This window comes from Artemia franciscana, chromosome 12, assembly GCF_032884065.1.
Source record: "Artemia franciscana chromosome 12, ASM3288406v1, whole genome shotgun sequence".
In the NCBI taxonomy this organism is placed as follows: Eukaryota; Metazoa; Arthropoda; class Branchiopoda; order Anostraca; family Artemiidae; genus Artemia; species Artemia franciscana.
Window position 1 is genome coordinate 18,579,940 of NC_088874.1, and position 25,328 is coordinate 18,605,267.

General features: G+C 34.3%; 2 protein-coding genes across 2 annotated transcripts in view; one reads left to right on the forward strand and one right to left on the reverse strand.

Annotated features, from left to right (window-relative positions):
* LOC136033799 (BTB/POZ domain-containing adapter for CUL3-mediated RhoA degradation protein 3-like) overlaps positions 1-2,883 on the forward strand; it is a 37,706-nt gene extending 34,823 nt beyond the window's left edge. The window contains exon 7 of the mRNA XM_065714712.1: positions 1,987-2,883. Coding sequence (XP_065570784.1) covers positions 1,987-2,079 — 93 coding nt within the window. The 3' untranslated portion in view covers positions 2,080-2,883. The remainder of the gene's footprint in view (positions 1-1,986) is intronic.
* Positions 2,884-7,273: 4,390 nt separating this feature from the next.
* LOC136033800 (transcription elongation factor SPT4-like) lies at positions 7,274-24,029 on the reverse strand. The gene is made up of 4 exons (XM_065714713.1): positions 23,876-24,029; positions 15,658-15,764; positions 11,899-11,954; positions 7,274-7,513 (listed from the first exon to the last, which is right to left on the reverse strand). Exons 1-4 carry the CDS (start codon positions 23,942-23,944, stop codon positions 7,392-7,394), a joined length of 354 nt encoding a protein of 117 aa, XP_065570785.1. The 5' UTR covers positions 23,945-24,029; the 3' UTR covers positions 7,274-7,391.
* Positions 24,030-25,328: the final 1,299 nt, after the last annotated feature.

A 25,328-nucleotide genomic window follows, 5' to 3' on the forward strand; every position in this document is an offset into this window, starting at 1 on the left:
CCCATCATCCTGTATCCGTAAAACATGTCCTATTTACCTCAACCTTTCTCTCTTTATAGCTCTAGAAATTTGGCTAGAACCAAATTTTTTGCACAGACTATTATTGGAAATACGGTCAGTCAGTCAGGTACCCAAAACAATCGGTAGACAATGTCTCTGGAAAACATTTAGCAAATCTTCCTTCATTGGATCGCACACGCTTCAGAACCGTACTTAACCAATGTCATCGCTGTGGCTTCCAATATTCTAATCTTGGCTCGCCGACTTATTTTCCTATTCTTCCAAAAAAAAAAAGAATTACTGTGAAAAAAACGCTTTGGCCTTGGCTAATTTTACATCTTCCCTGCATTCACCATTTTTACCAATAATAATACGCAAATAAATGAAGCTATTAAACAATAAAACTCGATATTAGTAGCAAGGGGCTGCAAAAAGGGAACTAGCATTAATTTATTTTTTCATCCTTTCAGATTTCCTTGTCTTAATACCAAATTCATTTTAAATATAGTGGTTTACCAAGTAAATCATTACTACAAAAGAATCTATTATTATATTCATTAAAATAAATAATTTAATTGGCCGTACAACTATGGAAGGCTTAGGCTGCAGCCAGACACGTACGCAAGACTTTTTGTACGAGCGAAGAGGGCAAATTGGGGATAGTTCAAAATTGTTTTAATATATCATTATAACTCTTAAGTAATTCTTTATTATAACTCTCAGAGTCAAATATTATAGGTAACGCTTCTGCATGTGGCTTATCAACAACAAAAATCGTGGAACCAAGGCTTTTTTTGGCGAGGGGGGGGTTAAGTTAAAAATTACAGAACTGTGAATATGTCATTATAAACCAGGTCCGTATCCAGGACTTCTTTCTTAGGGGGAGGTATAGAAGGATTTTTTTGGGGGGATACAAAAAAAAGTTAAAAACACATCTTTAATTTTTATATTCGTCTTTACTACGTTCTTACTAGTCCGACAAACACTTCGGGAGGGGGGGTCAAACATCCTAGCACCCCCCCCCCCCCTCGCTAGATACGGCCTTGTTTTAAACCTTCAATAATTCTTTATTATAATTCTAACTAAGAACTGAATACAGTATACATCTTTTCTTTATCTGGCTAATAAACCAATAAAGGAAATAAAAGTACAATAACAAAGTTGACTTACTAATAGTTGATCAGGAACATACGGAGGGGAAGGCTACGCTCAGTGAAATGGCCTTCGAGTACTGAGATTTTTGTATTTTTTTTTTCTTTCAAAAGCTTATATTTTTCGTTAAGTTAGCAAACACGTATATAGCAAGCCTGAATAAAGATATTACTCTAACTTTGTTGGCGCATTGAAGAAAGGGAGCTTTCAACTCCCTGAGTTGTATCTTTTTTTTGTCGTTGATGTTAGTCAATATTACCAAGCCCCAATAATTTAATATCAATTTTTGTAACCACAATTTTGAACCATGGGTCGTTATTTGAACCGTTATTTTGCAACATTTAATTATGGAGCTATTTTTTCTTAAAACTAAATTCTAGGAATTGTCCCGGAAGTTTAAGCTTTTCTTAACCTTTATCTTTAGCCCTTTCGAAAGCTAAATTGATTGGAATTTCATAAATAAATCAATAGAGAAAAGTATAAGAGAAGATGTTGCCTTTTTTTTTTATTAATATAACAATCCAACGATGTAAAGCTGTTTATGTTTATCGTACACACTCCAGCGTAGGAGTGTGTAGGATGTATCTCCAGTAAATTTTATTACGTAGTCAAACTTGCAACTGGATAAAAGAAGTATCGAATCCTTTTTTTTTAACGAATCAATTTTAGAGAATCCTTATAAATTCCAAAACAACTATAATTAAGTGCTTTTATGCTAAAATCTAAAATAATGTGAAAAGTTCTCTAAATCGATTCAGCCTTTGCTCATCTATATCCAAGAGTAAGAGCGGATTACCTAATTTATTCTGCTGAAATGTTTATTTGATTTTGTAGACGGCAGCGTGCGTTAGCGATGAAGAAGACGACCGTCGAGCTGGTAGTACTGGGGCAGGATCTACTGGCCAGAGTAGCCGTTTTAGAATTTGAGTCAAGCCCCCTTCGTTTTCTTTCAAGGAGCTAAGCTAGTCAATTCCATTATTAATTTTAAAGTGACAGATGCTCTGAGCTGAAATTTCTTGCTGATGAACAGAAATCCATCCATCAGCCGAATGTGGTAGGAAATGGAGCTGTGCCATGAACTTCTTTTTTTTCGAGGAAGATATATATGTTCTCTTTCATCTTTTTATAGGTATGGTTTTCGTGTGCTTTGGCTTGGACTCTTTCTTCCGTTTTGATTGAATTGTATATAAACAATTTTTGTGTGTGGTTTTTCGTTTTATGAAAAAATGGTCGATTGGTACACCTTTTTCTTAAATATATTAAATTTAAACTCTAGAACTGAAATAGAAAGCTCGGTTTATTTAGCCGAAGGCAAAATCAGGTGAATGTGGTGGAAAAAGGGTTTTCCCGTTCAGTTTTAGTTTACAAAAAGGTGATACTTAAAAGGTTCAAATATCGAGTTTTTTTTTTTTTTTTGGGGGGGGGGAGGTGGGAGAACATATACAAATTTATTTCTACGTACAGTTTAAGTAAATCATCGAATACAAGAAGAAAAACTAAAATGACATTGTCAAATTCTGTTATTTAAAGGATGTTTCTAATTCAAGCAACAGTTCTCTTTTTGTTTATTCATGTCCCTGCTGTGTCGTGTTTAGTGGCATTCTAGTGTGGGATTCGGTCTAGAAATAGTGAATATTATAAAAGCTCTCTTGCCAGTCTTATTTAACAAACTACTTATTGTATTTATACTTTGAACATTTCTTTCTTAATTAATAAACGCTGTAGTTTGTATTTTTTGTCAGGGTGTAAGTCTGGAAACAGCTGCAAAAAGAAGGCTACTCGGACATCAGAATTTTTCGCTATTGAGCAAAATAATTCTGGTAAGAAACAAAAATCCATATAGAAAAGGAATGCCAAGTTTCCTAAGGTGCACCTTTACAAAGCGTATTATTATCCTTCATTTCCAAAAACGCAGTAAGTAGGATTGACGCAGTAAGTAGGAAATTACTAGTGTGTATTACGCCCATTTGGAAGCAGTTGGATTAGGAAACCGTTATCAGCATTAGAGATAGTTTTACGAGTCAGCTATGGAAGTGCAAAATAAAATTAACTGAGACTTTGGACTGATTACCATGTTTAATTGATACTCAGTAGCAATCACCGAAGAAACCTTTTTGACATTGTAGTCTTCAGAACCGGTTATGAAAGTAAGCATATACCCATCAAAACTACTCTGAAGGTGACATTGGCAGAAAGATTTTAAAACTGCTTTGATTTGAATCAATTCATCGACAATAGGCGAGATCAGAGCCACCGACGAGTTATTTTGGATTTCTCGGCCATAATCAGCAACTTCAAGTCCTAAAAATAAGTTTTACTCTTCACAGTAAACAGTGACGAAAAAAGTTATTCTTTTTCAAAGAAATATCTTTTTTTAGTTTAACGAGTAAATTTGTCAATGGTTGCATAACAAAAGTTATGTAAGCAATGACGAGAGCGGTGAAGAGAGGGATTAAAAGGAATCAATCAGTGTGGCAGATCTGAGCTGGAATAAGGTCGATCGTAACTTTCGATTTCGAACTCAGACTGAACACATTGATGTTCGGGCTACGTCTAGAATGACCGCGTAATCTCACGATTTCAATGAAATTACAGTCGGTTTTCTTCTACAAAAAGAAAAACCTGTAATAGAATTATAGTCAGTTCGTTTCTTGCGAGTAATTTGTCAATTACGCGGGGTCCGACGTATTCCTTCCCCCACCCCCACCCCCCTCCCACGGAAAAAACCTCGGGGAAATCTTCCCCCGAAGAAAATTTATCCTGGAAAATTTTTCCCAAATGTAAAGTTGAGCAGCCAAAGGAAAACTAATACAAATAGAAAAAAATGTAGAAAAGAAGAGATTCTGGAATATACTACCTATATTTCAATATATATGTAGGAATATGTAAGGAGCGAAGGACTATTTGTAAGGAGGACTGTAAGTAAGGAGCGACTCGGGTCAATAGTAACGAAAACTCCCATAAACGAGCATGATAAAATTTGCCTGATTTTCAAAGAAAAACAAGTTTTTTAAATGAAAGTAAGGAGCAACATTAAAACTTAAAACGAACAGAAATTAATCCGTATATGAAAGGGGCTGCTTCCTCATCAACGCCCCGCTCTTTACGCTAAAGCTTGACTCTTTCTCTCAACTCTTCTTTTTAAAACAGTAAAAAACTTTAGCGTGAAGAGCGGGGTGTTGATGAGGAAGTAGCCCCTTTCATATACGGAGTAATTTCTGTTCGTTTTAAGTTTTAACGTTGCTCCTTACTTTCATTTAAAAAACTTGTTTTTTTTTATTTAATTTCTGGACGTTTTTGAATTAATGTATGTTTTGATTTTGGATCTCCGCACATAAATAATTAAAACGAAATTTGCATATTAATTAGTTGCAATTAATGGGAAGATTTTGAGAAAAAGGAGCGAGGGAGGAGGCCTAGTTGCCCTCCAATTTTTGGATTACTTAAAAAAGCAACTAGAAGCTTTAATTTCTTACTAACGTTTTCATTGGTTAAAAAATACAAACTTCCATATTAGTATGTTTTTATTGCGTTTATGAGGGGGTTCAACCGTCGTCGATACCTCGCTCTTTACACTAAGCTGAAATCTTGTCCCAATTCCTTAAGAATGACTTCTGAATCACAAAGGCTGTAGAATAAATAATTGAAATTACTAAAAATACTTTAGCGTAAAGAGTGAGGTATAACGAGGAGGTAAACCCCTCATATGGGTAATAATTTTTGTTCGTTTTAAGTTTTAATGTTGCTCCTTACTTTCAGTAGAAAAAGCTTTTCATATTTTTTTTCCTTGTTCTTTCAAATAATGCTAGAAAATCCTGCACCCCCTTCATTGAAAAATAAACACGCATCCGTGACCTGTCTTCTGGCAAAAAATGCGAAATTCTACATTTTTGTAGATAGGAGCTTGAAACTTGTACAATAAGGTGCTCTGATATGTTGAATCTGATGGTGTGATTGTCGTTAAGATTGTATGACTTTTAGGGGTTGTTTCCCCCTATTTTCTAAAATGAGGCAAATTTTCCCAGGCTCGTAACTTTTGATAGGTATAAGTGATCTTGATGAAACTTATATATTTAAAATCAGCATTAAAATTTGATTCTTTTGATGTAACTATTGGTAGCAAAATTCCATTTTTCAGAGTTTCAGTTACTACTGAGCTGGGTCGCTCCTTACTATACAGTTCGTTACCACGAACTGTTTGAAAATCAATACATTTAGTATATCAGAGAACCCAGCTGGGAAGGGTTCAAGCTACTATCAACAAAAACGTGGAATTTTGCTTTTTTCCTAAGAGAGCTCAGAATCTCTTCTACATTGGAGGTGTTCATACTGTTGCACAACAAGTTCCCAGGGGCATTTTAAAACTCAGTTATACCTTATTAAGAGGTACTGATTATGGGTCCTGGTTGATGTAAAGAGGTCAGACAAAGGTTATAATATACTAAGGATGCGACAAAAAGGGTCACACATTGAACAAATTACCATAAAAATGATTTTTACACCATCGACAGAGAAAAATATGACTATTAGCATATCCAAAATCGGAATCGTCATCTCCTATGCGAAATGGGTCAAATTCACTATAAAAGTGCGGAGGAGGGGGCAAAAAGTCCATTATGGAAATTGGGGTTGCAGATAAAGGAAATGCATGATCCATGACGAAGAAAAGAGGGATATTTTTTTTATTCCTCTTTGTGTTAGAATTGGGAAGGGTTAATTCCAACAACGATATATCCTATTTTAGCGATTAAGGTGTCCTTTTTACAGTTTTCTTGGTCATTGATAACGGATAAGGGAAAGAAAGGACTTGGAACCGAGGGTGTATCCAGGTTTCTTGTTTGGAGGGGGGGGGGGGGGGGGACAAAAAATTCGAGAAATGGGGGAGGGGTCAAACCCGGTAACACCCTCCCTGGGTATGGCCTTGCATATAACCTACAAAACTCCTGCCTATGATATTAAGTGGCATAAACCAACAAATACTACTTATTTCCACTTACTGGCTTCTAGAATAATTTCAGAATTTTTGATAGTCTGAATGGACAAAAGTTCTGTTTTTATTACGCTGATGTGCATAAATTCAAAAGTGTGCACTATGCCACCAATAAGCAGAAACCCAGTTCAGTATAAACAAGTCTGTCCAGCATGTGGCTGACAATGCAGATCATGATATTTGCACTTTAAATGCCGAGGGTACTTTACATAGTTTAGCTATCATTGTAGAAATAGCAGCTGATATTATCAGGCGCTCTGCAATTCCGCAATTTAATTGCAAAGGAGACTACGCAAAATTTGAGGTCTCTTGTGAACCTCAATTTTTGATCCTTATCTTGAGCCTGACTTGTTCCATCAAGAAGACTCCATCTTCTCATGAGCTTTCTCGGCTTCATATCATGTAAGGACCAGGCCCAAAAGAAATTCTTGAAAATCGTTTATGCCAAGCAAACAGTACCTCATATATTGATAGGAAACGCAGTCACTTGCGCTTTGCGAGGACATATGATCATAGCTTGTGCATTCCAAATCTGCCAGTTAAAGGTTAGGAATTTATCACAATAGATCCATTACAAGCTTTGTATGAAGGACTCATCGACGGTAGGTTAAACTTGCAAAATTTCTGTAAAGATCAAGTACTAAAAGATATTAAACCGGTATTTGACAAGCCAAAAGAAGAACTTTCAGTCGATGAAACCAACAGTCAAAATTTGGATGCATTACTTCGATTTGGTTGGCATAAGTCAGAGTTTCCTAGGGGCAGAGACTCCGTCTATGGGAAAGATATCTGTACGTAGTAAAAAGTACGCTTCTCAATCCTGCAGCAGCGGTCACAATTAGTATGTAAAGACTACAAGAATATTCAAAAAAAGGGAAAGTTATCCGTTTGTCACCCGGGAATTTACATATCTTTTTGAGATTATGACCTTCATACGCTAAAGCACCCAGAAAGACATTGGGCTGGGTTGTTATCAGACCTGGTTATGGAACAAAAATTTATGAGGAGTCTTAAGATATCTGGAGGCCTTACCGGTGGAGCATTTTTAATTTCAGTATAATTCATTGATCACGCTACTCTGAAATATTGACTTTAAAATTAATGTACAAGACTAACATGAAAAATGAAATATTATAAGTTCAAAACTGCTGATTAATACCCAGTATTATAAAAGCAAAGTATCTTGTTTCAATATTACGGCAATTAAAAAGAGAATCAAAAACAAAAACTTTGAGACAAAATAAATCCATCAGGTTCTCTGACTAGTGTCTCTTGATCTATAGGTAAATCCTCGACTCTTCATTTCTCTTATATAAGAAGGAGGAAGTTTGCCAGATACGCTGATCGCATATATGCCCTTGTTCAAACGAGCTAGAAAAAAAATATGTACATTCAAGTTTGTATCAGCAGTATCATGCATAGAAAACGGGTTATATCTGCTATTCATAACTATGAGAAAGAGAAAGTAATAGATAATATTAAAATGAAAGAGAAAGCAATATTTTACGAGACTAAACATGCGCTAAAACATTACTCAGTCAAGTATACAAAAGAATCTGTCTAGTACGCAGGGAAAATGGCTACTGTCTATTTTTTTGGGAATCGTCACCGAAAATGAGAAATCTTTTGGAATAGAGGACGTTATTAAGTGTTACGAAGAGATGTAAGATTTTTCCTTTTTCGAGCACAGCCATAGGTCAGGGGAGTTCCTGTTAATGTGTAGAAGATAAAATAACAAAACAGTATGTTTTCAGTCAACTCAGGAACGAATGGAAGAGCAAAAGGATCAATATCAGGACGCAAAAAAAAAACATTAAACTGATGAAAATACTGACAGAACATGTACCAAAATCTCAATCTTTCACGCGGTCGGTTTGAAAATTTAAAAAGAAAATTTCTAAGTTCAAGGCAAGGGGACTTAAAAAATAATTTAAGTTCATCGACTTTTAGTCGATAATCAGTGGACACTGGTCCGAATTTCCTTAGTTAAGACAGATATTTACTTTGGAAGTTTCTAAGAAGTTTATGGGTAGAAAACACGTAGTTCATAGTAAGAAGTTGTCGTTTAGCTATGGGAGATGGTATCATTCAAATAATGCCATAAAAATCAAATTAGCTAATTTTCAGGCTACATTATGTGAGACAGACTTTGTTTTTCTAGAAGCAGAGGCATGAATTTGTGAGTTTTGTGAGATGAAGAAGCAGGGGTGGGGGGCAACTAACCCTCCTGGACATCGGTTTGCCCCCCCCCCGATCCCAGTTTGCCCCCCCCCCAAGCTGAAATTTGGTTTCTTCAAAAATATTGTCAAAGCTAAGATAAGCCTGTATAATTCAAGTATCAACAGAATGAGTCAGTTTTCTTTAGTTTATATTTACCTTTATAGTATAATAAAGCACCTTTACAGTACTAGATAGTACATTTATGGTACCAAATGGCTCATTTTCGAATTTTTAGTGTCATTTTCACTTGAATTGGGAAAAGTGGCTAACTTTGCCCCCCCCCCTCCAGGATTTTGCCGAAATTACGCAATTCATGAGAAGGTAAAATATGCGTCACCGGTCCCTAATTCAATTTTTATCTATGCTGATGGAATTGCCTCTGACGGATTTAGAAAACTCAAGTCTAATACCATCAAGAGAACATTTTAGTCATGTTCCTTTTTTTCATCTCATTTACCATCTGTAATACCAGATTTATCCAATTTCCAATTTTTTGTTTAATTTTTGTCAATGACAAAAGTCAAAACAAATGATAGATAGCTAGAGGTTATTAACATCAAAATCCAATGTGGAACTATCAGCCAAGAGCCTTCTTTTCACAGCTTGGAACATCAACGTCATCTATAAGCCAACTTTCTTCTTGGGCGTTGCAGTAGAGGTGAGTCTCAAAATTCACTAGTTCCCAGCAGTTTAAGATTATAACTCAGACATTAACAGGATTTAAAACATAAAATCAATTACTACTCTAGTTTGTTTTATCATCAAAATGAAGTTTTACTGGGTTTAACTTAGATGCCGTTGCATGTCCTTTCTCAGCGACGACCAGGAATTCATTTCCTATTAGGTCCCTACATTTAACTCTTTAGTCAAAAGTTATTTGCATGATCTCTTTTTTTTAAGAAATTAAATAAAAAAAACAAGTTTTTTGAAGTGAAAGTAAGGAGCGACATTAAAACTTAAAACGAACAGAAATTACTCCGTATATGAAAGGGGCTTTTCCTCCTTAACATCCCGCTCTTTACGCTAAAGTTTTTTATTGTTTTAAAAAGTAGAGTTGCGAGAAAGAATCAAACTTTAGCGCAAGGAGCGGGGTGTCGAGGAGGAAAAGCCCCTTTCATATACGGAGTAATTTCTGTTCGTTTTAAGTTTTAATGTCGCTCCTTACTTTCACTTCAAAAAACTTGTTTTTTTATTTAATTTCTGAAAGTTTTTGAATTAACGCATGTCTGATTTTGGCTCTCCGTATATAAATTATTAAAATGAAATTTGCATATTAATTCTTTTTTTGGCTAAATGGCTTTCTCTTAGTTTTGATCAGACGATTTTGAGAAATAAGGGGTAGGGAAGGAGGCCTAGTTGCCCTCCAATTTTTCGGTTACTTAAAAAGGCAACTAGATCTTTTAATTTTTAACGAACGTTTTTATTAGTAAAAAAATACGTAACTTAAGAATTAACTTACGTAACAAACTTTTATATCCTTATATTTTTGATTATATATATGAGGGGGTTGGTCCCCTCGTTAATACCTCGCTCTTCACACTAAATCTTGTTTTGTCCCAATTCTTTAAGAATAACCCCTGAATCAGAAAGGCCGTAGAATAAATAGTTGAAATTACTTAAAAAAATTTTTAGCATAAAGAGCGAAGTATTTATCTCCTCCTACATACCTCGCTCTTTATGCTAAAGTATTTTTAGAACCCCTCATATGCGTAATAATCTCTGTTCGTTTTAAGTTTTAATGCTTCTCCTTACTTTCAATTGAAAAAACTTTTTCATGTTTATATTTTCATTGTTTTTTTGTTTTGTTTTTTAATAGTAATGCTAGAAAATCCTGCGCCCTTTTCATTGAATTTCTCTTCCCCCATGAAATATTCCTCCAAGGAAAGATCCCCCCATATAGCCCCCTCCCTAAACCCCACACCCAAACCAAAAAAATCCCCCTGATAACGTCGGTACACTTCCCAGTAACCATTACTATATGTAAACATTGGTCAAAGTTTGTAACTTGCAGCCCCTCCCCCAGGGACTGTGGGGGGTAAGTCATCCCCAAAGACATAGTTATTATGGTTTTTGACTATGCGGAACAAAATGGCTATCTCAAAATTTTAATCCGTTGACGTTGGGAAAAAAATGAGCGTGAGAGGGGGCCTAGGTGCCCTCCAGTTTTTTTGGTCACTTAAAAGGGCACTAGAACTTTTCATTTCCGTTAGAATGAGCCCTTTGCAACACTCTAGGACCACTTGGTCGATACGATGACCCCTGGGGAAAAAAAAAACAAAAAAAAAAACAAACAAACAAATAAACACGCACCCGTGATTTGTCTTCTGGCAAAAAATACGAAATTCCACATTTTTGTAGATCGGACCTTGAAATTTTTCTATAGGGTTCTCTGATACGCTGAATGCGATGGTGTGATTTTCGTTAAGATCCTATGACTTTTAGGGGGTGTTACCCCATATTTTCCAAAATAAGGCAAATTTTCTCAGGCTCGTAACTTTTGATGACAAAGACTAAATTTGATGAAACTTATATATTTAAAATCAGCATAAAAATCCGATTCTTTTGATATATCTTTTAGCATCGAAATTCCGTTTTTTAGAGTTTCGTTTACTATTGAGCCGGGTCGCTCCTTACTACAGTTCGTTACCACGAACTGTTTGAAAATACTTTCTAACTGATGAAAAGATTTGTAATTTATATTCGGGTACTATGTTAAAGATTTAAGTAAAGAGTTGTTTCTTTTCGTAATTATTATTAAAGTTTTAGGTGCAAACTTAGCTGATTCAGACAAAACTTCTGAAATCACAACACGAAAAACCCAAAAACTTTTGGTCTTTGATCAAATAAAAAATTCCCTTTTAGTTCCTCGGTACAATTAAGGTTATTGTATGTACATATCATCGTTGTTGTACTTAGGAATAAATTGCCTAAGATTGGCAATTTATTTAGGATAGATTGCCAAAGATTATCCTTTTCGGCCAACCGTTTAGGGCTAAACAGAAAGCAGGTCGTCCTCGGCTGAGGTAGCAGGATGTTGTAAGGAAAGATTTAAGGGGAATTGGAACTTCCTGGGAGGGTGCAAAGAAGGAGGTTTTGAAATAATTAGATGGAGGATGAGTGTGCCTAGCTGTTTTGGCCTCAGGCAATTTGGTGTTGTGGTGAGTTGTTAATAGTAATAGTAGTAATTGTCAAGTATTGTAATTTTTTTGTCGAATTTTCGGTGCGTCAGTGAAAAAAAAGTACTTGTCAGAAATTAATGGTGGTAAAAAATATCTGTTTGCATAATGAGATGAGAATAGGAACCTGGATTAAAACAACTTTTTAAACCACGAAAAAAGTAAAATATCAACAATAAACGAACAAATTTTGCCGAGGTAAAGAAAGAACAAAGATTAACTATTGCAAGACAAATTTAGACAACGGAAAAATTCTTATGGGTTTTCGGATTTAATGTAAAAATTATTTATGGAACTATTTATTTTTATACTTTCACCTAAAACGAAGTTTAACAATCATTGAAAAAGGAAGGTACTCACTTATCCTTTGCCACTTTGCTACCCAACTATCTTCAGGACTCATCATAGCAACCATTCTAAAATATAAAAACATTAAAGTTAAAACTTCTGCCCTCGTCTGGACACCAGACAACAATCATAACTTTAAAGACATTTCTTGTTTTTCTGAATAATTATTATTATGGATTCACTCGGAAGAAGGGTGAACTTACCCCCCCCCCCCCTCAAAAAAAAGTTATGCCCAAAAAACACATGAAGATACTTCAGCCTAAATTAATACTCAACCGGGGTTTCCCCTTTCAATATAAAATTTCTACAAAAACGCCTAAAAATAGAATTACTAGTTGGTTAAGATTAAAATGAAATTTTGGCCAAATATGAGAATATCCTTTATTAAAAACAACAATACGATGTCTAACATGCATCCTCATTTCACCAAGGGATGACATTCTTTTATGTAGAGATGAAACGCTTTGATCCACAAAAAACAAATGAAGACATGAATATGACTTGGACCACGGGTCGAACCTTTGAAATCAAAAAATGAAAAGATCCATTTTAGGTCCCCATTTGTCGGAGCGAAAGGAGGTCCTTTTAAACAAGAAGAGTTAAATTTAAAGAGGTTTAATAAATCTTATAAAAAATTTTTATATTTATTTAAAATCTACCTGCATTAAAAAACTGAAACCCTTAGGTTGAACATGGGTAAATTCGCTATCCCAACTTACTTTTCTCACTTTGATGTTCTTTACTTTTTCCTGTCCCTTTAGGATATCAATCACATATTACTATATACAAAATCTCCTTGATCCAACTACCATAAACAATCTTCTAGTAGGGTATCTCTTTTAATTAAAATCAATTACTTTGATTCACTGATTTCATTACTTGAGATTAATTCGTTAAATAGATTATCCCAAAAATATTCCACCAATGATGATAAAAAACGACAAACGGAGTAACTATCGGTTTTCAAAGCATTTCTAGTTTTCCCAGCACTTTGCTAAACTAAAGTCAAGAACTCCGAGTGAAAAGACTTGGTTTGTTTCCCAATATTTTGGATCCTATTTTTAAATCTATCTTACACATAACGGATACAAGGAATTTTACGAAAGTAAAACAGTTCAAAATAGGGATGAAACCTTTTAATTGACAGTGAATAGATATAAAATTATTTAACTGGATATTTCGAACACATTACAGTGTTCATCATCAGCAGTAATCTACAAGGAATTTTGCAATCAGCGAAAGACTTCGGAAATCATATATAAGATATATCAGAGAATCACATACACAAAACGACAAAAATGTATAAAAAAAAATATTTTATCGTTTTTTTTTTATTTTTTATTGTACTTAAGAACCACATTCAAATATGGAAGAGATCGAAAAACTATGCCAAGATATCTCCAAAACTAGCAAAACAAATGTGTCTTCAAACAGTTTTTTTATCCTAGGGAAGCACAGGTAAAAGAGCCGTATTAAACAAAAAAAAAAATCCAAGTAAGAAAGAACAGCCTTTTTACCATTCTAAGTCAGTTTAACGTATATCAGAATAAACTGCATACCCTATTATTGGCTAACTCTTAAACCGTCACCAGTATTACAAAAAAAAAAGAAAATCTGAAACTTTCAAAACTATCACATTAGGATATGTTTCTCTTTTACTGATGGCCTGTTAGGTTATGTGTCAGAAGCAATGTTTCCCATGGCATAAAAACTGCATTGTAATGGTACAAATAAATAAAAATTGAAAGAATTACTGTTATGTTCAAAAAGGTTGTCAAATTTGAAACTTTTCCCTATACTGGTAAATTTGTAAGTATTCTAGGGAGCATGCCCAATTGGGAAAACTCCACCATATGGAAAAACGTTTTCCAAATACTTTCTTCTGAGGCAAGTTTCCTGCTTTGTCTAGCAGTATGAAATATGGCTAAAAAACTGTTTGAATTTTACCAATGTCCACTGAGTCATTTATCTTTCTAAACAGGCCGAATTTTATTACTATAACATAAACCCAAAGCACTATAAGGAGAACTACTGTCACAGTCGAAGTTTTCCATTTAAAATGTCAGTTCAAAAATCACTAAAGTACTTTGACCAGAAAATGGCTATGGAGTTTGTTTTAGTTTCTGATATTAAAAAAGATCCAAAATAAAAGGGATAAAAGCCATAGTTAGTGTTTCATGAACACAGATAAAGTTATTCACTGGTGTTGGACTTTACCTGATGAGCCAGTTACCCACGTGCATTTTATACGCATATTTTACACAGAGTACACATTCCCTACATATGAGGTCTTCGTAAGCTAAAGTAGCTCCATTTCTTTCTTTTCTTTATGAGCATTGTTTTCCTCGGCCTTTTAAAAATGCAACCCCCTAAATTTTTTAGACATCAAATCAGTCCCCAATTGTAATGACAATTGATGATGGCTTTCTTTTTCTTGTTCCTCAAATCTAAAAGTATTTCAAGAAAAGACCACAGAAAAGAGGGGAAAAACCCTTTCACATCTTCCTCCTAAACTTCAACCAGAAATACTCAGCCATAATTTCTTAGCATAATGAGAATACAGAAGAACTAGGGACACCCAAACTGTACACATAGATCTTACCTTTCTCATCAGTTTTAATGATCCGGCTATACAAAAAAATATTGATTTACAAGGGGTATAGATGCAAGTAGATTGTGTCTTCATGAGATTTGAACAATCACACTAGGTATAAATTTATTGGCTTGAGGGGGAGAGGGAAAATATTGAGCAAGAATGTCACTGAATTCTCAATGTAGTTTTAAATTAAGCATGAATATTTCAAATACTTTGACTTTGTAGAATATGGGTCAAAGAAGGGATAATTAAATTCAATTTTTGATATAAGATCCCCTGTGTTGAATCTAGTTGAGTTGAGAGGTACCAAGAGCGTTATTGCTTCGTTACAGAAAGAGTCTACAAAATTTGTGTACTTGATACCCTAGAACTAATATTTTAAATTGTCTCCTCAGGAAAACAGCTTCCTAGATATTATGAATGTCTTGGGAAGCCAGGGTTCAAAGCCATTCCTATGGTTGGTGGTGCTCAGGGCAAAATTAATTATAGCTTCCCCCTCACGACTCAAATATAAGACAAAAAAAAGAGTGAAAATTTGACAAAAGTGGGAAACCCCCTGCCGTGACCCCACCCCCTTCCCTACTTCCAGCCTCGACGCTTGGGGTAGATGCCCTAGTGGTCCCCTCCTTTTTAATTGCTCTGCCTAAGTTTCTAGCTGAGGATATTTTTGCACCATTTTCTGAACTATCTATAGTAAAACAATTATAAGCTTTACTAACCATGCATTTGAAAACTGCATTTTTGATAATATTGACATAATAAATATAAATTTGACATGAGTAATTCTTGGTATTGTTTGGAAGATCACATAAACGATTAAATGATACACTTTACATTAGCATTAAAAGAAGTACCCAAACAGTCTACGACAAAATACTTTGCCACTAGTTTCCAATTAATTTCTCTTGGCTATTTCTAAAAGTATCATTGTAACAAGCGTTACCAGGCGAAGTTGCGTTATGCGCAAGAAGGTGCGACTGGTTACCCTTTTTCCTCATTGCAAAACTGTCACAGTGATTTTCTGTTATTAACCAGAAAAGTTATCAATGTTTTTCTCTGCCAATGTAAAAGGTATTATTTTGTATGTTTTGTATGATAATAACTTGAATACTCACTCGCACTGACTTACTTATCACTAACTTTAAAGCTACTATAAAGGAATCACGAAGACCTACCCATCAAAGTTAGAACTTGTACAGTCATATACCGCTTCTCTGTTGCTCTTCAATCGCAGGAACTCTTCACAGTTGTCACATCCATCAAATTCAAACTGGTCCAGAGTCTGAAATCAAGCGAGGTAATAAGTTAAATATCAATTTTACAGCGCAAAAATGTCCAGGGTTACACAGGAAAAAATCAGCTTTATTATCATACCAAGACTATCTGGAAAGTTCATATATGAAGTACTGGTGTATCAACATCACCTTCTAGCTGCGGTATTTCTATTATCACCATGCAATTCATTTCCCCTGAGTGATTTTTCAGAAAGGGCGGTGTGTTATATGGCAGTTATACTGAATGTGTGTTGAATTCAAGAATGAGACTTTTTGGCAAGATTTTTCACAGCCAGTGTTGCACCAAGCCTTTCTAATTTGTACTTAATTATTGAGCACTTCTAAATTCGACCTTGAGCATCAAATAGTTACTATCTGAGCAAAAATATGCTTAAAAAGTACCTCAAATTCAAGTTCATGACATGTACTTTAGTTAGTTATACCCGAAGCAATGTTATCTAGTTCCCAAGGATCATTTATCACATATGTAGTTTGTTATTTAATATGTGTTCCAGTGAAATTGAAACATACATTTTTTGTATGTACATTTTTTTTTGTCTGTAAACATTTTTTACAGACAGCATATCGAAAGATGGGTAGTTTGGAAAGCAACTTAGATCTGCTATTATAAATGCATTATATTAACAGCTGAATCGTGAATGTCAGTTCTTCCACATATACCATCAAAATTTTCTTTGCACAATTACTAGGTAATGCTACACAATACAATCTTCTCACGCCCACATATTCGAATTTAAGGTGATTCAAGGTAAGGACTTAACAGTAAGTATATCTGTCTACAGGAAAACTAAGGTCTAAGGAGACAGGCACCCAAAGAATGTACCTTATAGCAAAACCTATATAAAGCAGAAATATAACAGACAGCATGACTCTGCTGCTAAATACAGATTTCTGCTTAATCTAGGCTCTACCTGGATATCATGTGGACAATAACACTTGCATTCTAAACAAACAATCTGGCTTTAACTATAGCCACCAATACAATTTAATAACTAAATAGAAAAAAAACTATAAACTTTAAAAATGATATAAATATAGTGCATATAACAAATCCAGGTTACATGTATATAAAGATTAAAGGATGTAAACTTTGTTGACAAGTGTTTAGTGGCTAACCTTAGGAAAGTATCCATCAGCATATATTTCCGGGTTATTTCTGGTTTGGTATTTGGGTATCAAGTCCCTTACCTTGATTCCAGGTTGGTGCATAAGAACTAAGGGTAGCAAATTAAGTTAGTTTTCTCTTAATGGCTCATTTTTCCTAGAAACTTATTACTGTTGGGAGGACTACTACCTGAAATTTCAGGTCTATTGGGAGGGCTATTGGGAGGATATAATCGACTAATTTCCATTATAGTAAATTCTGATTCTGTCCTCATTGTGTAGAAATGATAAAGTGAGCTATTGTTCAGGCTATATATATTATATGTACAAATATAAAACAAATCTTGCTATATTCTGTACAAACTTTACAAAGGCAAGAGTTTATTACTTTTTCTTGAAACCCATTCTCTGGTGTTTTCTAACAAGACAAACGTACAAAAATATCACAGAATATAATGGCTATCAACTATATCCAGGCATTAGGGGGGGGGGGCAGATGGCTGGTAAATAATTGTAATGGTAGCAATTATTACATTTTTCAAAAGCAGAGAAAGGTTTCTTACCTTATTTACTACCTGATCTCTGTGTCAAGCTAAATTTACCAAAGTAGTGCTATTTCTAATAAAAAAAAAATGTGGTTAATAGCTACACTTGGTATTTGTTAAGACCAGAAGCATATTTGAAAGAAGCCCTATATTTTTTTGGAAAACTACTTTCAAAAACCATGAATACTTAAGGTAAGGTAACCAGTATCTGCACAGCTAATCACCAATTCATTGGTTCGCCATTGTATTTGCCCAATTTCCTTAATAAGGAGGTAAATAATTTGTGTATTTTAACAATATATAACATAATCTGAAATACACTGAAAGTCAACAGCAAAGCCTAATCATGGACACACCCTTTAAGCCTGAGCCTAAACTTCGAAAATGCTGCCTAATCTTTGACATGGAGATCCAATATCCAGATCATACACATACTTTAGCAAGCATACATTCAATCTAAGGCAAGTGTTGTAAAGCAGAATATTTGTATTTAAAGTCTACGATATAAGGGTAGCTACTGTTGAAGTTTAAAAGCTGAAAAAAATTTCTTTAGATTGTATTCAGCAAATTCTACCTACCTAAGTACCAGCCATCACCCAATCCCAGCTATCTAAATCTATTTACATTATATCCAAGATTGCGAACCTACTGCCAATGTTTATGAAAGATTCATTTTAATTAAAATACTTGTCTAAGATTTGGTTCTGTCCGAGTACTGGGAGGATTAATCTACTTATCTTGTTCTTAAAAATCACATTCCTTCACTTTACAACTGCCTCTCCTGATGGTACTATTTTAGTTATTGACCACTTCTAAACAAAACATGTCAATAAAATAAAAGTAGTACAACTAGATTCATTATTTTATACTGCTTCTAGATATCATAGTTACTATTCCTATCTTAGGCTATGCCACAGGACTAGCAAGATACCGAAAAAATCATTCAGCTAGAACAAAGCTTTGAGTTTTTTTAGGGCAGGGAGGGGGATTAAAAAAATGCCACACATCTACCCTCAACATAATTAAGGCTATAAGCTTGGTCAAAATATTTTAGTAGAATATGTCAAAGGACTAGCAAGATGAGAGTCAACCCAGCTCTAAATGGGTACCTGAAGAAATCTGGGAAGATAAACACAAAAGGTGTGGAAAAGCACAGGACGACTGGCCACCAATCCCCATTATACTTCCTGCCTGAAGGGCCAAGAAACGGAGATCAGCACTGATGGTAGGAACTGTAAAGTCCAATGCTGTACTCTTTACTTCTTTACCTTTTACTAGCAAATGAAACAAAAATTATTTAACTAAAACAAAGCTTAGAACTTTTTAGGATGGGGAGGTGGAGTTAGGAAAGTCAAAACATTTTCCCTGGACATACTTTAGGCAATAAATTTAGTTCTAAAATTTTCCTTGGTCAATCTTGAAGAGCCAGTAAGATACCATAAAAGTTATTTAACCAAAAAAAAGCTTAACAAACAAACCATCTTTCCTCTGCATACTTCAGACTATAAATGTAGTCTTAAAATTGTCACTACCTTAGATCAAAAGACTAGTGAGATACAACAAGTTATTATACCACAGTTATATACCAAAAATCATTTTTAAATGTCAAATATTTTATGATGTATGTGAAAAAAGATAAATTTTCTGCATGGTAAACATTGTAGTAACCTGACAAGAGCAGACAGAAAAAGAAAGCAAAAATTATAGATTACTATCCATCTACATAAATGATAGGAAACAAATAGAAGAATGCATAGAAAAATATCAGAGTTGATATATCAGTGTGGCTAATCAAATTCATTATGTCAGCATCATTCATTAAATTTACTTGAACTGGTCATGTCTATTTGTGAAGGTTGTAATTTTTTATATTTTCTGGTCTAAAAAAGATTTTTTTTCTAGCTTTATAATTTTTTCTATTGAAGCTTTGTGTAACTTAGCTTCCTTTTCACCATTTTCATAGAGGGAAGGTAATCAGTTTTTTTGCTAAATTTTTTTAGTATGGTTATTTTACAGCAAAGTGTATGGCATACAAAATGTAACCTTAAATGCAGACATCAAAAAAATATTTGGGATTGAGATAATCTTTTGTGAATTCAAATGCTTACTGAATTAGATTGTAAGTATTTGGAATGAATGAATACATTTGAAATTTATTCCCTTTAAAGTAATGTATTTAAAAATTGAACTGCAATTTTGTAACTTCACAAAATAACCTAGTCTGAAAACTATGGAAAATGTAATAAGTTTCATCATAGGGTCTTATTGAGGGCTCAATGCATTATTTCCCCTGTAATTGTTTACAGTATTGCAAACAGCATAAAAAACATCTAGAGACATTATTATTTATGTTCTTTCTAGCTAAATTATGTGAAAAAGCAAAAATCTACATTTTAATCAAGGTATTGGTCCAAGATTGGGCACTATCTAAGCATGTACTAGGGGTTTCATCCTAGCTTGAATATCTAAAAAGCATTCAGGCTGAGACAAAGACCCTAAGCTCTGGACATACTTTTGGCTATAAAATGAGCCATTAAAATTTTATTAATGTAACCCAAACAACATTCTATGTCATGCTATTGAGAGCATGGGCTATATAGCAGGCTAGGCTATATTTTTATCTAAGAAGGCAATGTGCCATACTCTCTGCTCCTAGGTGAGTTTTGATGCACCTCTGTTTTACAAAAAAATGGAATGACAAACTCTCAGACTGCAAGTATTTTCCCCAGGCATCACTCCCCATCCAAATTACAGCCACCTTAAGCTGTTTCTAAGCCCATCCCTATTTTGTACCCTATTTGCTGTTTTACTTCCAGATATGAAAAAAATTTCTGTCCTCTTCATCACAGAAAAAATGAATAAAATATCCCACTAGTCTTTAGGTTCTCTTTTTTTATTGGCTGATGGTGCTGCACAAGTTGATCTACTTATTTGCTTGTCCACCCCCCCCTCTGTTTTTTTTAGTTTCCCTTTTAATTCTTGTATTTGACCAGTTTTTATCTTTTTAGCTCTTTTATTGACTTTATGTAGTCAAATTATTGACACTTTTTTAGTGTCTCTTTTAATTTATATATAAATATGTATATGTGTTACACATATACATATGTGTTACATATATATATATATATATATATATATATATATATATATATATATATATATATATATATATATATATATATATATATATATATACATAAATATACATATACATATATATGTGTATGTATATATAATATATATGATATAGATATGTATAATATATATATGTATATATATATATATAATATATATATATATATATATAATGTGTATATATAAATAAGTTGTTTGTTTGTGTGTCTGTTGACTGACATCATGTTTGTGTGTCAACTGATGTCATGTTTGTTGACTGACGTCATTATAAGGATTGAGCTGTATGTTGTCATGAAGTTGTTTGTCAACTGATGAAATTACAGACCGGGACACTGGGACATAGGGAATACAAATGATGACCAGGACACTCAAAGAGAAATAACAGACTGGGACACCAGGACACAAATCATGACTGGGACACAGGGAATATAAATGACGACTGGGACACAACTACAACAGGGACACAGGGGGGATATATAAATGACGACCAGGACACAGGGAATATTCAAAGAGAAATTACAGACCAGGACACAAATGACAATGAGGATGCCGCAACACAGGGAATATAAATGACAACTGGGACACTCAAAGAGAAGTTACAGACTGGGACACCAGGACACAAATGACAACCAGGACACAGGGAATATAAATGATGACTGGGACACAGGGATACAACTACAACGGGGATGCTGGGGGGCACAGGGGGATATAAAATGATGACAAGGACACAGGGAATGTTTGATTAGCAATCACCATCAACAAAGCTCAAGGACAATCATTAGAATAATGAGGTATATATATATTTGCAAGTTTTATATAGTTAAAAACATGTATATATATATATATATATATATATATATATATATATATATATATATATATCAATATATACACAGGTGGGACACAGGGACACAACTACAATGGCACATAACTAATATGGCATGTACCACTTACATGCACAGGGGGGCTTGGGGGGCATAAAGCACCCCCACCAACTATGTGTTGGGGTGGCATGAAGTGCCACCCCAACAGCTAGTATATATATATATATATATATATATATATATATATATATATATATATATATATATATATATATATATATATATATATATATATATATATATATATATCTTCTTTTGTATTTATTTGCCTAATTTACTTAATTTCACTGTCTAATAAAAGGGTTTGTCTCTCTTAAAACTGTTATTTATTAAACATTCAATAGAGATTAGGATAATTTGTTGCACAGTACAAAAGCTAAATTTTTACAATTTCTTTATATAATTGTAGTTTTCATGGGAGCCACATAAAATCTGAAACAGAAGTAACAAATGAGTAAAATAAGCAAGTTGGCTTTAACCTTTGTACAACAAGCAAGTTTTTGTGGTTAAATGTTTGCAGACACTTCAAAATCCTTATTCATAACAAATACAGCCTAAATATATAATTTTTCATATAAAATATTAACTTCCAAAATTGCTATCACAAGCCCTGAATTCCATTTATGGTCTGTAAATAAAAAAGGACAAGCATATTAAATATGAGGGCAAAGAAAAAAACATATATCCTTAAGGAATGGGAAGAGAGATGCTGAATTTATTTAAGATGCTTAAGAAGGGAGATAAATACATTACCTTTATAGAAAAACATCTTTAAATTACTGATTTTATGCTAATTTTGACCATTCACCTCAGCCCTCCTCCAATGGTTTAATATGGCCCTAGGCTATATAAAGAATCTAAGCCAGAAGTTATGTGATTCTAAATTTATAATAATGCCACATAGGCTATCAATGAATCATATTTTTGTTTTGTCTTATTTTCATCTTCTGTTGATTCAGTTTTTGTTAACTATTATGCTATTTTGTTATACAGCTGGGGAGGAACTGTTCAAAACACATACTAGGCTAAGCCATGAATATAAGCATAAACTTAGCAGTTTGAAAATATATCTCCTTATATCCTAGCATTTCTCCTTCTGAATAGGCCCAATTGTAGACTTTTACCAGAATGGTTGTTAACATTAGGAGGTGATGATGAGTACAACTGTTATCTTCATAAGGATGGGCTTAAAGATAGTATTTGGTTTTTTCTGTTGTTTTACAACAAGAAAGTAATTAAATCCTGAAATCAGTCCAAGTAAAAGCAATCAATAATTTTAACAGCTGTAGAGTTTAATTGGAAAAACAGCTGAGAAGGCTGCTTTAATTGGTAAAATTCTAGTTTAGTGACTTTTGGCTATCTTGGAAAGACAAGAGGTTAGGTTAGAAAAATGAGACTTTCAGGGATGGGTCTACAGGCTAAAGTATATCCCAGGAAGATATTTTAAAGTACCCATCTCTACTCCTTCTCCCTCTAGAGGGCCCTGAAATTCACCTACATGACAGGTCTATACCTATTGAAATTTTGACAAAACAACATTTTACCTTAATTTTCAATTACCAGTTGCTTTTTCTCTACCTTTAGTTCTAAAAATGCAATTTCTGTTATTTGAGTAGAATTTTGAGCCATATCAGTATTTTTTTTCTTCAAAATTTAGGTAATGTATTTGCATATCTTTAAAATCTTATAAATTGAAAATAAGCAAAGTTATGAAGCTGAAAACAATTTTGTTGAACTTCAATTAAGCAGAAGATCTATTTTCAAGGTTTCACTTTTATTGCACACATATTTGTAAAGGTCATCAAAGGTCAGGGCCATCTAGAGGGAAAAGGAGCAGAGGTAGTTGCTTCAAAACAGGCCTACCTTCCCAGGAAATACTTTAGTCTGTAGATTCATCCCTGAAAGTTTTATTTTTCCTAACCCAAACCCTGTCCAAGATAGCAAGAAGTCAATTAACTAGAATTTTACTGTATTGGCTATATAGCATGATGGGCCTAATCACTTTTGCTGTAAATGAATTTTACCCTCACTTTTATAGCCTATATACCAATTCAGGGTATACATATGCATATTAAAGGTGGGGGTAAAGTTTATTCCTGATGAAAATGAGAGGTCAGTTTAAACTTAACCCCAATCTCCATCCCCTAGAGTGTGAATTTATACCCTAAATTTGTTTATATATGAGTGAGAGTAAAAGTCATAAAAAAGGCACCAAGTGGAATGTTCACTTATTTTTAAGTCAATAAAATAAACAGTAAAATATTTACTAGTATTTATGTTGGTGGTTTGAAATTTTTTAAGGCTTGATTCAAATGTGACTTTTGTCTTAACAGAAGATTGACATTTCATGAACCCATGTTGATTCATTGTTCCTAAGCTAAAGTTTAGGGTCTAATCTAAACTCTTAGCTCTGAATAACCTATTACCAACCTTTATGAGAGAACAGACAAGACACGCTCTAAGTCCTCTAAGGTCTTTGGGTATTGATTCAACTGACATTCTTACTAAACTAAGCAACTCGACACTTCCTCTCTTTCCTCTAATTATTTAGGAACAGTGTTGCCGAGCTCTCAGAAAAAAGTATTTTAAAACTCCCTAGAACTGTATCACTGATTAAAAATTGTACCATATCTATTTTTTTGCGTGTTATGCTATGGGCAAGACGAGAATTTTTTTGTGCTACAAAAAACATGTGAACGATCGGAAAATTACAAGTTCAAGGTGAAAACATCTATCTAGAATTGGATATCATAAATTTCAAACCAGTAAGCTTTTTCAGTGAATTTTAATCCCTGCGAAGCTAGTTAGATTTCGCAATACCTGGCAAAGGATTAAAGTTCGTGACCTTGAGTGAAATTATTATCCAGCATTTCAGTAAGTGAGAGATAATCCTATGGTCATAATTATCAAATCATATGGACTCATTAATTATTATTGGAAATTTTTACTAATAAGCGAGCAGAAGAGGGGAGGTTTTCTGTAGCAAGCGTCGTCGTACCTGCCGGGAATGTGTCTCCCTTAAATTGCGGGGAATAGATAGCGGGAGCCTACGCTTCCCTCACTTATTGGCATTTCGAGCTTCTGAAATTTAGCAAGACGTATTTTGCCCATGGTTATGTTTTTGACTCGGAATTGGATTAACAGACTTTTTGCATGAAAATGGACTCTAATATGGATACTGACTGATTTGTTTATGCCCCGGTTCTGAACTTTCTGCAGTATAATAATGAAAAAGGTGTCGAAGCTACAGTGATCTTAAAATTTGCTGTTGAATTTTTCGAGTCAAGTGATATTGCCAAATCGAAGAAAATCCTGTGGGATTCGCTGCCGAAATTGACCGAGCCCTATCCAAGGCGCACAGGTTCAAACGCAGCTCTGAATCATGTTGGAACTTCTTCAAAATCAGAGTACTTCTTAGGACATGCCTGTCTTTGTTATCCGTTCCCCAGCCGAAGTTCCCTGTATTCCAGCAGTTGCTTACTCCAGGATATCTTCTAAGCTTAACGAAATTCAACAGACTCTTTCGCAAGTTAATGAGAAAATGTCAACTTACGATCTGAATTTCCCCAGCCTCCCAAGCAGTGTTATTGGTAGTGATATAAGCAAAGCCACTGTTACTATCACGAATGTACCGCGTGATCTTGATAATGCATCTAAACGGAAGAAAAGAATTGACTGTATTTCTGGTCACGAGTGTATTGATACTGTGCGCGCCTCTGGTGATAAATTGATTGTGAAGATCGATAGCGTGGCCGCTGCTGACTTTTGCAAATCTGCACGCTCGGTTTTTCGTGATCGTGAAGCAAAAATGGTGGAGAAAAAGTTTCTCGGCATAATGAAAGGCGTTGCACAAGATCTTGATTTTGCGCCTCTTAAAGCTTGC